The 14,510-nt window shown below is 37.6% G+C and overlaps 1 protein-coding gene, 1 long non-coding RNA gene and 1 pseudogene across 4 annotated transcripts; all 3 read left to right on the forward strand.

Moving 5' to 3' along the window:
* The first annotated feature begins 333 nt into the window (after positions 1-333).
* On the forward strand, positions 334-5,253 carry LOC137962110 (pectinesterase 3-like; annotated as a pseudogene).
* Positions 5,254-5,852: 599 nt separating this feature from the next.
* LOC137962424 (uncharacterized) lies at positions 5,853-11,112 on the forward strand. Of its 3 annotated transcripts, none has more exons than XR_011115131.1 (4): positions 5,853-6,153; positions 9,690-9,755; positions 10,410-10,792; positions 10,879-11,112. It is a non-coding gene; the product is annotated as an uncharacterized lncRNA (long non-coding RNA). The 3 variants fall into 3 exon arrangements; XR_011115132.1 differs by having other exon boundaries at positions 10,410-10,514; positions 10,691-11,112; XR_011115130.1 differs by having other exon boundaries at positions 10,410-11,112.
* A 1,371-nt stretch (positions 11,113-12,483) lies between these two features.
* On the forward strand, positions 12,484-14,451 carry LOC137962422 (pectinesterase-like). Its single transcript, XM_068809277.1, has 2 exons — positions 12,484-13,596; positions 13,680-14,451. The coding sequence occupies exons 1-2, from the start codon at positions 12,531-12,533 to the stop codon at positions 14,369-14,371; spliced, it is 1,758 nt and encodes a 585-aa protein (XP_068665378.1). The 5' UTR covers positions 12,484-12,530; the 3' UTR covers positions 14,372-14,451.
* The last annotated feature ends 59 nt before the right edge of the window (positions 14,452-14,510 follow it).

Genomic DNA, 14,510 nt, shown 5'->3' on the forward strand with positions numbered 1-14,510 from the left:
CTAACGACTTCAACTAATGAAGCGCGTAATGCGGTTGATCTTCATCTCGGACTTCAAGTTGACTCACCCTCCCTAATACAGGTTTCTCCGCTAAAATCCCACCCAATTGTAAGCATTCTTAACACCACTGGTCGTTTCAGATTTCCTATCGCTGGAAAATGGCTAACTGGCCGAAAAACTTACCGGTTCTGTCGCCGAATTCCGGCAAGCTCCGGGGCGGTGCTGGAGGTTTCAGCAGGAAACAGAAGAAGCTTACTGTCGTTATTCTCTCTTCCCTCCTCGTCTCCATCGCCGCCGCCTTCACTAAAAATGTTCTCCAAAACCCATCAATAAAATGCTGCAAACATTGCAACCTCTCATGACGTCCTCCGCTCTTCCTGTAGTTCCACTCGTTTCCCGCAGCTTTGCTTCACTGCAATCGCCTCCCGGCCTTCTCTCACCGCATCTGTTTCCACCCAGAAAGACGTCATACACTCTTTCATCAACATCGAGAGGGCCAACCGGAGAAGGAAGCTGACCCCTCGAGAGAAAATCGCCGTCCATGACTGTCTGGAGAACATGGACGAGACTCTCGACGAGCTTCGTTAAATAGCCGACGACCTCCTTCGAAGAAGTCCATCTTCGAAGAAGCGGACGACCTCAAGACCCTCCTCAACGCCGCCATGACCAACCAGGAGTGGTGCCTGGATGGATTCTCACATGACGGGGCGGACAGGAAGGTGAGAAAGGAGCTGAAGAAGGGTCTGGTGCATGTGAAGCAAATGTGCAGTAATGCTCTCGCCATGATCTGTAACATGACCAGTACTGATATGACGTTGGAGAAGGAAAAGACTGGAGCGTCGGAGAGAAGGCTGGAGGAAATGGGAGACAATGGGTTCCCCAAGTGGTTATCTGCAGGAGACTGGAAGCTCTTCCAAGCTGGGGATGTGACGCCCAACGTCAAGGTGGCCGCAGATGGAAGTGGTGATTACAGAACGGTCTCTGAGGCGGTGGCGGCTGCACCGGAGAAGAGTAGTAAGAGATTCATAATTGGGATCAAGGCGGTAGTTTACAGGGAGAACGTGGAGGTACAAAAAAGAAGACGAATTTAATGTTCGTCGGAGACGGAAGGAAGAATACCATCATCACCGGATACCGGAACGTGGTGGATGGCATTACCACCTTCAAGTCCGCTACTGTAGGTCAGTTCTTCCTCCTCCGCCTCTCCATGCAAAAATCGACTAAACTAAACACATTGTGTTTAACATAGTGTAAATCATTGCAACGATTGTCGGAGAAGGGTTTCTCGCCCAGGGAGTGACGTTCGAGAACACGACTGGGCCGTCGAAGCATCAGGCAGTGGCGCTGCGGGTGGGATCAGACGGCTCGGCCTTCTACGACGGCGACATTCTCGCATACCAGGACACCCTCTACGCCCACTTCCTCTGCCAATTTACCACGCCTGCCTCATCGCCAGCACGGTCGATTTCATCTTTTGGCAACGCCGCCGCAGTCTTCTAGGACCGGAACATCCACGCCTGCCGACGCAACTTCGACCAGTGCAATCACCCAAGTTGGTGAAATATTTAGGGCTTTTTACCAAAATACTAGTTTGAAATAACTTATTTATATGAAAACAACGACGACCTCAACTTATTTGCAAAACTACCGAACTTTGACCGGTCCACTGTACATGTGGACAGTCAAAGGCAACATGTAAACATTGATTGCTTACGTGTCGACACCTCATCAGTGCGGTATGGTAAGTGAACACATGGGCTGCCACGTCATTATTTTTATACTCTCGCCGCCCCCTCGCTTAATACCCTATCATTTCACTCTCTCGCCGCCCCTTCTCTCAAAACTGAAGCCCTACTCACCCTCCAAACCCGGATTTGAATTTCAGATGCCGATTTAGGAGGGTGATTTTTTTAGGGTTTTTGTTAATTGAATCTAATTATTGTATTTAATTATAATTTTGATTTGAATTTAGGTGTTTAATTACTGTATTGGTTTTTTTGTGATTTATTGTTTAATTTCTGATTTTATGTTAATTAAATTTCTGCCAAATTAAAATTATTGTAAAGTTTTGTAAGATTTTTAATTAAATAATATATTTTTAATAATTTATTATTTTGTAAATTAGGTGATAAAAAGTTTACAAATAAATTATATTTTTAAACACTAAAACAAATTTTTTGTATATTTTTTGAATTTATAAATATTTTAAATGGATAATATATGGGTAAGACTTAAGAGTAAATTTTTTTCTATTTATAAATATTTTACATGGATAAAATATGGGTAAGACTTAAAAGTAAATTTTTTTCTATTTATAAATGTTTTAAATCCATAGTAAATGGGTAAGAGTTAGATTATTTCTATTTATAAATATTTTAAATTTATAAATATTATTATTTTGTTTATAAGGCGATAAAAAGTATACAATTAAATAGTATTTTTATACTCTAAAATAACTTTTTTGTATTTTTTTAAAATTTGAAATATTTTAAATCGATAATATATGGGTAAGACTTAACAGTAAAATTTTTTAAATTTATAAATATTTTAAATCCATAATAAATGGGTAAGAGTTAGATTTTTCTAAATATTATTATTTTGTAAATAAGGTGATAAAAAGTATACAAATAAATTGTATTTTTAAACTCTAAAATAACTTTTTTGTATTTTTTAATTTATAAATATTTTAAATCTAATTAATTTACTAAATTTATTTTATTTTTAAAAATATGAATAAATATAAAGTGTAGCGATAATTTTTTTAATTAATAAATATTTTAATTGATATTAAATGGTGTTAAATAAGTAAGAGTTAATTTTTTAATAATTTATTATTTTAGATATAAGGTAATAAAAAGTGTATTTGATTTTTTTAAAATTTATTCAAAATTTTTTCATGTAATGATGTGGCAACTGACATGGCAGAATACGTGTCAACTATAATGACGTGATAGACGATGTGTTAATCTACGGTATCGCACTGATGACATGGCGACGCGTAAGCAGTCAATGCTTACGTGTCGCATTTAACTCTCCACATATACAGTGGACTAGTCAAAGTTCGGTATTTTTGCAAATAAGTTGATACCGTTGTTGTTTTCAGAAATAAGTTTTTTCAAACTGTTATTTTGGTAAAATTCCCAAATATTTATCTTTTCTATAAATTCAACGTGGTATCTGAGTGAGATATGTGATATCTTTTTTATTTATTTATAATCTCTTGTAGTTTAGGTTCTTATTCTACATTTTCTCTTCCTTTTTTGTCCTAGTACCGATTGTTTCTTGAGCATATGCACCTTCAGTGATAATGTACCTCTTTGTTTGGATATTATATCAATTCATGATTAAGTATTTTAATTTTTTTTTATCATGGATTTAAAATTATTAACATAAATTACCTAGTATCAAAGGTTTTATAATAAATTATCCTATTTATTTTGTTTATATAAATTATTGACTTTTAATAATATATTTAATTACTAATTTAAGAGTGATAATGTAGATATTGTAAAAGTAAGGATCTGATCAAGCGTATAAAAATTATAAAAGTAACCACCTTTGTTTAGGTATTTTATTTTTTATTTTTATAATTTATTAAATTAATACTTTTATTTTTACTTTTGATTATTTTATTAATTTATATTACACTCAAATCTATCTTATTTTATTAATAAAATACCATATTTATTTATTTATTATATTCTTGATTTTTAATATTAATTTAAGAGTGATAATTAAGGGATTGTAAAAGGGATAATTTGATCAAGCATCTAGACATTAATAAAAGTAAACATTTTTGTTTAAGCATTTTAATTATAAAATTAATAAAATTATAATTTTATTTCAACTATTAATTATTGTATTAATTTAGACTAAACTAAAATCTATCATAATTTATTAATAAAAATAGCTTATTTAAGCATTTATTATATTAATGACTTTTAATATTATGTTAAATTACTAATTTAATAGTGATAATTATGATATTGTAAAAGTCATAATTTGAATAAAATACCCTATTTGATTAAGAATTTATACATTATAAAAGTAACTATATTTTATTAGGTATATTATTAGTTATATTTATTTAAAATTTTATATTTTTTTTAATTAAGAATTTTTTTGCTCATTTTTTAATTAAAAAGTTAAATACAATTTATCTTCAAAGTTACATCTATTTGAATATTTTATGAATAAACTCATTTTGTTGTTTCCATTACATTTTTTTTTTTTTTGCACACTAACACTAGAAAAAACTTTCTATTGCATTTTTCATTAACCACACTAACACGAAAGAGTAATTCATTTTTCACTTTGATCGATAAAAAGTTCCCTTAGGCTCCAATTGAAATTCCAAAGCCAAACAAAATGTTATCAAATATTAACTTAAGCAAAAAGATGTTATAAGTTGTGCATCTTGTTTTAGTAACCAGGCAACTAAATAATAACATTATCTACATTGAAGGGAAAAATTTAAGAACGATACATTAAACTATTTCTTTTTTTTTCTCTTTAATTTTTTGTTTTTCCTTTTTCATTATTTTTTTGTGATTCTTTTACTCTTTCTATTTTAATCTAAATTTATTATTATTTATTTCCTCTATATTTCTCCTCAATTATCTCTTCTTTATTTTCATTATATATATATTTTTTTATCTTTTTAAGTACCAAGATTGAACAATATTAGCTACGAGAAATTCTGATTCTCCTAGATATTTTTTTCCTACCAACAAAAGCGGGAAAACCCTCTAATGGGAAAAAAAAACTCTTTTAAAAAGAATAATAGTAGAAAATATAAATATCTAATAATATTAAATAAAAAAGATATATACTAAAGTTAAATTATGATTAAGTATTTTTTACAAGTCTAATTTTTTTATAATTTAAATATTATAAATAAATATACACATATAAAAAAATTAATGTAACTAATAATTATTTAACTGAATAAGTTATTAATTAATTAACCAATTCACATGCTGAAGTCTAATTATGTAATTAAATAAGTCTTGGATTAATCAACCAATTAATCCATTTAATGTAATAAATAATTATTTAATTAAACTTTGTAATCAATATAGAATACATACAACCGACGATTTTTTTTTTGTATCTCATTGGAGCTCTCTTCTCCCTCTCAGTTTTCCTCTCCCTAAATTTGTTTATTCTTATAGAAACCAGTTGCACTAAAACCTCTAGGCATTAGTGAAGGCGCAACATGAATATAAGAGGGATCGGCCCGGTCGATATTAAATTCTCAACACTCCCCCGCACGTTGCCATTTGTGGTTCGTGGAAACAGGTGGGAGCGAGACTCGAACTCGGGACCTACCTTGCTCTGATACCATATAGAAACCAGTTGCGCTAAAACCTCGAGGCATTAGTGAAGGCGCAACATGAATATAAGAGGGATCGGCCCGGTCGATATTAAATTCTCAACACTCCCCCGCACGTTGCCATTTGTGGCTCGTGGAAACAGGTGGGAGCGAGACTCGAACTCGGGACCTACCTTGCTCTGATACCATATAGAAACCAGTTGCGCTAAAGCCTCGATATAGAAACCAGTTGCGCTAAAACCTCGAGGCATTAGTGAAGGCGCAACATGAATATAAGAGGGATCGGCCCGGTCGATATTAAATTCTCAACACTCCCCCGCACGTTGCCATTTGTGGCTCGTGGAAACAGGTGGGAGCGAGACTCGAACTCGGGACCTACCTTGCTCTGAACCATATAGAAACCAGTTGCGCTAAAACCTCGAGACCTTAGTGAAGGCGCAACATGAATATAAGAGGGATCGGCCCGGTCGATATTAAATTCTCAACAATTCTCCCGCGCTCGCTGCTTCTTCTCCCTTCGTCGTCTTCGTATCACTTCTCCCTTCTCGTCATCTTCGCATCTTTCTCCCTTCATCGTCTCCCCATCTTCTCTCCTTGTCTCTCTCGGCCTCCCTCTCCCTTCTCCCTTCTCCCTCTCGCTCTTCTTTTTTCCCCTAAAAGCCCTCCTGATTTCCATCGATTTAACCCATTTCGGTTCCGATTTCCTTCGATTCCCCCATCTCAGAGTCAGTTTCTTAGATTCTACTTCGATTTCCCTTGATTTTCCCATTTGGCTTCGATTTCCACATCGGCTTTCGGTTTTCCAGAAATTTCAGAAGGTAACCCTCAACCCTAATTTATTTATTATTAATTTACTGTTCTATTTCATTTAATCTTAATTTACTGTTCTATTTGATTTAATCTTAATTTACTGTTCTATTTGATTTAATCTTAATTTCTGTGTGCTGTATTTGTATTTATTGTTTAGTTTCTGCATTATTTCGGGATATAGGGTTAGTATTTATGGTATTTAGGGTTCAATTTCGTCTTTATGGTTTAGGGTATTTAGAGTTGGGGATAAGGTAGAGTTTGGGGTTAGGGTTTTGGGGTTTAGAGTTTGGGGTTATAGGGTTTAGGGTCTACGACTTTTAGGGCGTTTAGTGTAAAAAGTTTATGGTTTAGGTTCTGGAATTTGGGTTAGGGTTAAGGGTTTAGCGTTTAGGGGCTAATGGAGTTAGGGTTTAGGTGTTTGGGGTTATAGGGTTTAGGGTCTAGGACTTTTAGGGGGTTTACTGTAAAAAGTTTATGGTTTAGCGTTTAGGGGCTAATGGAGTTAGGGTTTAAGGGTTTAGAGTTTGGGGTTATAGGGTTTAGGGTCTAGGACTTTTAGGGGGTTTAGTGTAAAAACATTATGGTTTAGGTTCTGGAATCCGGGTTAGGGTTAAGGGTTTAGCGTTTAGGGTCTTGGACTTTTAGGGCGTTTAGTGTAATAAGTTTATGGTTTAGGTTATGGAATTTGGGTTAGGGTTAAGGGAGTACTGTTTAGGGGCTAATGGAGTTAGTGTTTAGGGGTTTAGGGTCTATGACTTTTAGGGGGTGTAGTGTAAAAATTTTATGGTTTAGGTTCTTGAATTAGGGTTAGGGGATAAGGGTTTAGCGTTTAGGGGCTAATGGAGTTAGTGTTGAGGGGTTATAGGGTTAGGGGTTTAGCTTTTTGGGGCTAATGGAGTCAGTGTTTAGGGGTTATAGGGTTTCGGGTCTAGGACTTTTAGAGGGTTTAGTGTAAAAAGTTTATGGTTTTTGTTCTGTATTTAGGGTTAGGGTTTAGCGTTTAGGGGCTAATGACTAGATTAACCTACACATAAAAACGTATAAATATGACTAGATTAACCTACACATAAAAACGTATAAATTTGAAGATACACTTTCAAAGGTATAAAAAATCATTATTTTTAAACAAAAATATTCAATAGAAAGAGCTATACATAGATGAACACTTTGGTCTGTTCCCATTCCTATACGATAAAAACGGATTTTCCAACGTTTATTTGATTTTATAAGAAATATAAAAGTCTTAGTCTTAGTGTATTTAGACTTACATTATTGAGATATATTTACTTTTTATTGTCAAATATTTGATTTACTAATTTTTATTTAGGAAGATTGATCGAGAGAAAGGAAGAGTGGGAAGGGAAGAAAGAGCGATCAAAGAGTGAAGAGTTTGGGATTTGGGAAGAAGAGAAGAGCCAGTGAGGATCATCAAACAACCAACATGGCGCCTGTGTGGAGTTTGATCAGTTGCCCCAAGAAGAGAGTCGATACCTTCAAGAGGCGACTCAAGGGCTTCAAGTCTCTCTGTAACCAGATCACTACCTTATGTGGTACTGAAGTTCTCTTTCTTTGCACCGGTGCTCCAAACGGTGATCTTGAATCTTGGCCCAATGACAAATCCAAGATAAACAGTCTCATTCAAGATTACACCAGGTTGAGTTCTGAAGTGCGACAACGCCTTAGGGTCGATCCATCTACTCTGTTGGGCCGCTCCCAAACCTCTACTTCACTACAGGCTCTTTTCCAGTTCCACATGACCTCCCTCCCGAAGACTTCAACGAAAACACCTCACTGGTCGAGACTGCGATTGTGTATGATGCCCTCCCCTTTGACAACCCTTCACCTACAGAGCCGACCACTTTGTCAGAGGTTTCATCTGCATTTCCCTCTTCTCCGGAGAGCTCTCAGCAGATACAAGACGGGTTCTCTCCTTCTTGGGAGATCTTTATGACACAAGACATTGGAATGACCTCTAACCAGTGCTGTTTGCCTATCGTTATAGCTCCGCCTGATATTTCTTTGTTACAGACTTCATCTGCATCTCCCTCTTCTCCGGAGAGCTTTCAGAAGATACTACATGATGGGTTCCCTCGTCCTTCGGACAGCTTTCTTCCATCGGAGTTGATCATAGACCTTGGGATGACATCTGAGCATGCCTTTTCTGATTTTTCTGTGTTGAAGGCTTCGTCTACGCGTCCCTCTTCTTCGGAGATCTTTCAGAAGTTACAAGATGGGTTCTCTCCTTCTTCGGAGAGTTTTTACTTTGATTTTTCTGATATAGTGGAGGACCAACCAACAATGTGTCCTGATTATTTGTGTTACGACGTCGACAAAGCTGACGTTTTTGTTTTCTGAAATTTTTAAAGAGTTATGAAAGAGTTTGTTGTTTTCTGAAATTTGTAAAAAATTATTTTGTCTGAAATTTGTAAAGAGTTTGTTGTTTCTTTGGCATTTAAGTTTCTTGAGAAGTATTGAATGTAAAGGTTAGTTTAGGGCATTCTAGGCTCTTCAGGGTTTTTCTTTGTCAATAATAGGATTCTTTGGGCTCTTAACGCGCATTTGTCTTGGTGTTATTATTACTTGAAAGGAGTTAATTTAGTTGCTATTTCATGGTGTTAATATTATATTCTTTTTAATGCTGCTCTGTACATTCGATACTGCTCTCCTTGTACAAGTCTTTGCGCCCTGATTTTTCTTTGTTCGAGGCTTCATCTGGGATTATCCATTGGCATTTGCCTCGAGTGAGTTATCTGTATGGTTTGAACTGAACATACACCTCTGACTTGTCATCATCTTTCTTAATTTCTAATCTTTTCCTATTATTATATGCTTTGGTTTGTGGAATCTGATGTTTCTAAAATTTCATTTTTGGACTCTGAAAAAAGACAGAAAGATATGGACAGACGCAAAGAGTTAGCTCTTAGAGCTAAGGATCCTTTGTGGTTAACTTTTATCTGTTTAAAAGGGCAGTTTTGAAGAGGTCATATCCTTACTTCTCAAAAAAAAGAGGTCATATCCTTTAAAAGATTTTTTCTGTGAGTGAATTCATTTCTCCGGTCCACAAATGTACATAGTAGCCGTAAATATACACACAATGTTTATCACATACACTTTTTGCTGCTGTTCAACTTCATCAGACTCCATGATAGATGTTAAGCTAATGAGGATAATATCGTTTTAGTCCCAATTGATTCTTGAAACTCACATTTTATATATGTATCAAGTGGAGACTGGGAACGGTTCTGGAAGTTTATTTATTTATTTTTATTTGAAATGATACTGAATTTTTTTTGAAGAGAGAAAGGAATTACATTAGGGAGGAGGACCGTCCCATACAATAAGGGGGAACAGTTCTGGAAGTTACAAATGAATCGTATTTTAGGGCCTCGTGATAACTGATATATTCTATTTGCATTCACCATGTCTTTGATTTCATAATTCTAGTTATATTTGCAAGTTACAGAGAATTTTTAAATGGCTTGGTGAGTCATGTGGAAGCATTTCTGAACTTGGTAGTAATGTTTTCTTTTCATCCCTTCTCCAGCTGGGGGTTACATAGCAAGCTAGAGATCAACTCAATCAGCCACCGTTGCAATAGTGAGAAATTCAGGTTCTGATCAATGCTGCTGTATGCATCTTGGCTTTTACAATATCTGGTTTTAATATTGTGAAATTTCACAGGTATGGAATGGTTCAATTGATACAACATGCAACTCGCCCATGTGCCTGTCCATTTCAACTCAGATTAAAACCTCTCAAATTGAGTACTTTTTAAAGTAGTTAGCTTTTGCCAATAATGCCCCTTGACAGATTTTGAGTCTTACTCAAAATGGAGTTGATAGAAGTAGTGGACCATTTTTATCAGCTTGCAGTCTTAGAATCTCAAACTTATATTTTATCTATGGTGCCCCTTTTTAGATTTGAGTCTTTCTCCATGGAAGTGAGTTGATAGAATCAGTTGACCATTTTTAATGTAAATTAGTTCTGAATTACTTTTCGTTCAGCATGTAACCTGCCACCACAAAGAACCTAAGTGAAAATTTACTAGTTTTCACTTGAGCTTTAGTAAAACCTAAGCAGTTCTGATCCAGTTTTAGAGTTGCTGGCTAGTTCAATATGTTGGAACTTTGGATGTAGTCTTCAAGCTACCTTGCTTTGTACAAAATATCAGAAATAAAACAAGTTAGAAAATAATGTAGTGTGCTGTAGAAATATGAGTTCATGCCAAGTGCTAACATGTTAGCCGTTTTTTACATACTGAAAGGAGGTAAGAGTGGTGACAAAATACTCATGGTAGATCCTGTGGAGGCTAAGCGTTTGGCTGACATACAAATGCAGAAAATAAAAGCCAAAGAGAAATTAAAGGAGGGTGAGCTTATTCATACTTCCTAGAAGGTCCTTTCTGAAAGATTGGACCGGTAATTTTTATTAGACATTGATTGTTTTACTTTCAATGTAAAAAACTCACATATCATTACTTTTTGGCAAAGATGGATGGTTCTTTTTCTGTATATGGGCATTAAATTGTATATGAACTCGATTCAGATGCAACTTAAGATTGAAGCAATTAATGGGGCATGGGCTATGATAGGACTGACAGCAGGGTTGATCATTGAAGGTCAAACGGGCAATGGCATTCTAGCTCAGGTAAGTTACTTGTTGAATTGATGAAGAAACCCAGAGATACGTAGATTATAAGATTGGTCTAACAAGTTCCTGATGAGTTTATGCAGTTGGCTGGATATTGGGGAGACTTCATTGGTTTATTCTTCAGGTAGCAGGAAGACTCTTTCTGCATTGTTGATTGAACCAAATAAAGGTGGAAGAATTCTTTCAAATAATTCTTTTATGTAAAGGAACATTATGCTTATTAGGCATATAACGAATTGTTTATACCAATGATTTTCTGCTGCCTAACATCTGTTGTAAAAATTGGTTACATAACGGATCTGAGTTCAAAGAAACAAACTAACCCTCTTAAACTCATCATCTGCTGAGTTGAACTGCTAACTTTTTGTCTGCTATCTTAAGCTTGGAAATTTGTGAGAGCTGAGCAGGTACTCACTTGCAGACAGAAGTCCCAGCATTGACACAACCTTAAGTCATGTCACAATGTCAATAGTGAGATTTCTAAATGGAGTTCTGCAGCTTGTTAAGAGTAATTTTAGGGGATTGGGTGACTCCCATATATTCTGGTTTTCTCGTTTATGAGCCAGACCCCTTATTTGTCTCTTGCCAGACCAAAGCTGAATCGACTCAACCAAGAACCAGGATGTCTTTGTTGGAAAGAATGTTTGTGCCTGAGGAAAAGTGTTAGAAAGAATTGTTTTTAATGAAAAAATGGATAAAAAGATTTTGAATTTATTAGTCAAGAAAGAGAGTTTTTAACATGGTTATTCGTGGTTGGATAAACTTTTGACCCATTTTCCTCTCCAAATACCTCCCAACACATCAGGAGTCTCATTTGATTTTTTCAGAAGGGAAAACTTATCCAATCCTTTCCCATTATAGATATAAAAATGGTGACTGATGTACACAGCTCAAAACCAATTTCTGAACGTAAAGCAATAGCTATAACTGATTTATAGCTCACAAACATTGGAAAACAGACAAACATTGAAACAACAGCATTCTCATCAAGTAAATATTTTGACAAAGGGGAAAAGGAAAAGGATGCAAAAGAAAAAGAGGAAAATGATTTCACTCTATCTAATTTGACTTGAAGCATTTATTCCAGGACTTTTGGGCTGGCAAAAAGGGCATTTTCACATGTGAGTAGGCATTCTCACATGTGAATGCAGAATGTTTTTTTAGTCTCTCTGATGACTTTTTGAACCTGATGATCGACATAAAAGGACAATTTCTTGCTTTAATTATTGCAACCTATACAACTAAGTTGGAATCTACTCCATTTGGAGGAAAGCACCCACAAAATGTCCATTTGGAACATTGAAATTATGCCAACATTGTTTTGTTTCAATAAGCATAAATTTGCATCAAAATTTCTTGTGTTTCTACTTTTCATTACGAGTCTATATTTATTACTGTGTTTCTTAAAGTTTCCATGTGTACATCCGATCTTAGTTTCATGTTATGCTCAACATTTATAGAAACTTAAAAATAAATGTAAATAAAAATTAATTTTTAATTCATTCAACTCACTTTTGACAATTAAATTTACAAAGCAAAAGCCTAATGTAATATAATTTTTCTTAAAATTAGCAATTTTAATATTTAGTTTAAAGTTTAAAGATTATGCAAACGGGAATAATGTTTTGTTCTTCATCAATTATGATCGATTAATGCAGGTTTCTCCTATAAAATCCCACCTAATTGTAAACATTCTCTGCACTACTGGTCGTTTCAGATTTCCTATCGCTGGAAAATGGCTAACTGGCCGGAAAACTTGTCGCCGAATTCCGGCAAGTTCCGGGTCGGTGCTGGAGGTTTCAGCAGGAAGAAGCTTATTATCGTTATTCTCTCTTCCCTCCTCGTTGCCTCCGTCGTCTCCATCGCCGCCACATTCACTAAAAAGTACTCCAAAACTCATCAAGAAAATGCCGCTAACATTGCAGCCTTTCATGACGTCCTCCGCTCTTCCTGCAGCTCCACTCGTTTCCCGCAGCTTTGCTTTACTGCAATCGCCTCCCTGCCTTCTCTCGCCGCTTCTGTTTCGACCCAGAAAGACGTCATAGAAGCTTCCCTCAATCTTACCATCCTCGCTGTCGAACACTCTTTCATCAACATCGAGAGGGCCATCCGGAGAAGGAAGCTGACCCGCCGAGAGAAAATCGCCATCCATGACTGTCAGGAGAACATTGACGAGACTCTCGACGAGCTTCGTGAAACAGCCGACGACCTCAAAGTCTACCCTTGGAAGAAGTCCATCTCCGAACAAGCGGACGACCTCAAGACCCTCCTCAGCGCCGCCATGACCAACCAGGAGTCGTGTCTGGATGGATTCTCACATGACGGGGCGGACAAGAAGGTGAAAAAGGAACTGGAGAAGGGTCTGGGGCATGTGAAGAAAATGTGCAGTAATGCTCTTGCCATGATCTGTAACATGACCGGTACTGATATGGCGTCGGAGAAGGAAAAGACTGGAGCGTCGGAGAGAAGGCTGGAGGAAATGGGAGACGATGGGTTCCCCAAGTGGTTATCTGCAGGAGACAGGAAGCTCTTGCAAGCTGGGGATGTGACGCCCAACGTCAAGGTGGCCGCAGATGGAAGTGGTGATTACAGGACGGTTTCTGAGGCGGTGGCGGTTGCACCGGAGAAGAGTAGTATGAGATTCATAATTGGGATCAAGGCGGGAGTTTACAGGGAGAACGTGGAGGTTCCGAAAAAGAAGACGAATTTAATGTTCGTCGGAGACGGAAGGAAGAATACCATCATCACCGGAGACCGGAACGTGGTCGATGGCAGCACCACCTTCAAGTCCGCTACTGTAGGTCAGCTCTTCCTCCTCCGCCTCTCCGTGCAAAAACCGACTAAGCTTAATACATTGTGTTTAACATAGTGTAAATCGTTGCAGCGATCGTCGGAGCAGGGTTTCTCGCCCGGGGCTTGACGTTCGAGAACACGGCCGGGCCGTCGAAGCACCAGGCGGTGGCGCTGCGGGTGGGATCAGACCGCTCGGCCTTCTACGACTGCGACATCCTCGCATACCAGGACACCCTCTATGTCCACTCCCTCCGCCAATTTTACCGCGCCTGCCTCATCGCCGGCACGGTCGACTTCATCTTTGGCAACGCCGCCGCCGTCTTCCAGGACTGCGACATCCACGCCCGCCGACCCAACTCCGGCCAGCGCAACATGCTCACCGCCCAAGGCCGCAACGACCCAAACGAGAACACGGGCATCGTCATCCAAAATTGCCGAATCGGCGCCACCTCGGACCTACTCCCCGTCAAAAGCTCTTTCCCCAGCTACCTCGGCCGGCCATGGAAACAGTACTCGAGGACGGTGGTTATGAAGTCTGATGTCAGCGACGTCATCCGGCCGGAAGGGTGGTATCCGTGGAACGAGGACTTCGCCCTCGACACCCTTTACTACGCCGAGTATCAGAACACGGGAACCGGCGCTGGGACAGCGGGGAGAGTGAATTGGAAGGGATACAAGGTGATCACCCAGACGGCGGAGGCTGAACAGTTTTCCGCCGGGAATTTTATTTCCGGGAGCTCGTGGCTTAGATCCACGGGATTCCCGTTCTCGGTGGGGCTGTAAAAAGATAGCTAATAAATAAATATTTATTCCTTAGTGTTTCAATTATCAAGAAAATCTACTAAAGATCTTGTATTTTGGGACCTCAGTTGATGCCAAAGCCTAGTCAGTGCCAGCCACATGGGATGCTATGTGAGGAACT

Source organism: Aristolochia californica, unplaced genomic scaffold, assembly GCF_029961685.1.
Source record: "Aristolochia californica isolate CCGP_79_NKW_82.1479 unplaced genomic scaffold, dmAriCali1.0.hap1 SCAF_4, whole genome shotgun sequence".
In the NCBI taxonomy this organism is placed as follows: Eukaryota; Viridiplantae; Streptophyta; class Magnoliopsida; order Piperales; family Aristolochiaceae; genus Aristolochia; species Aristolochia californica.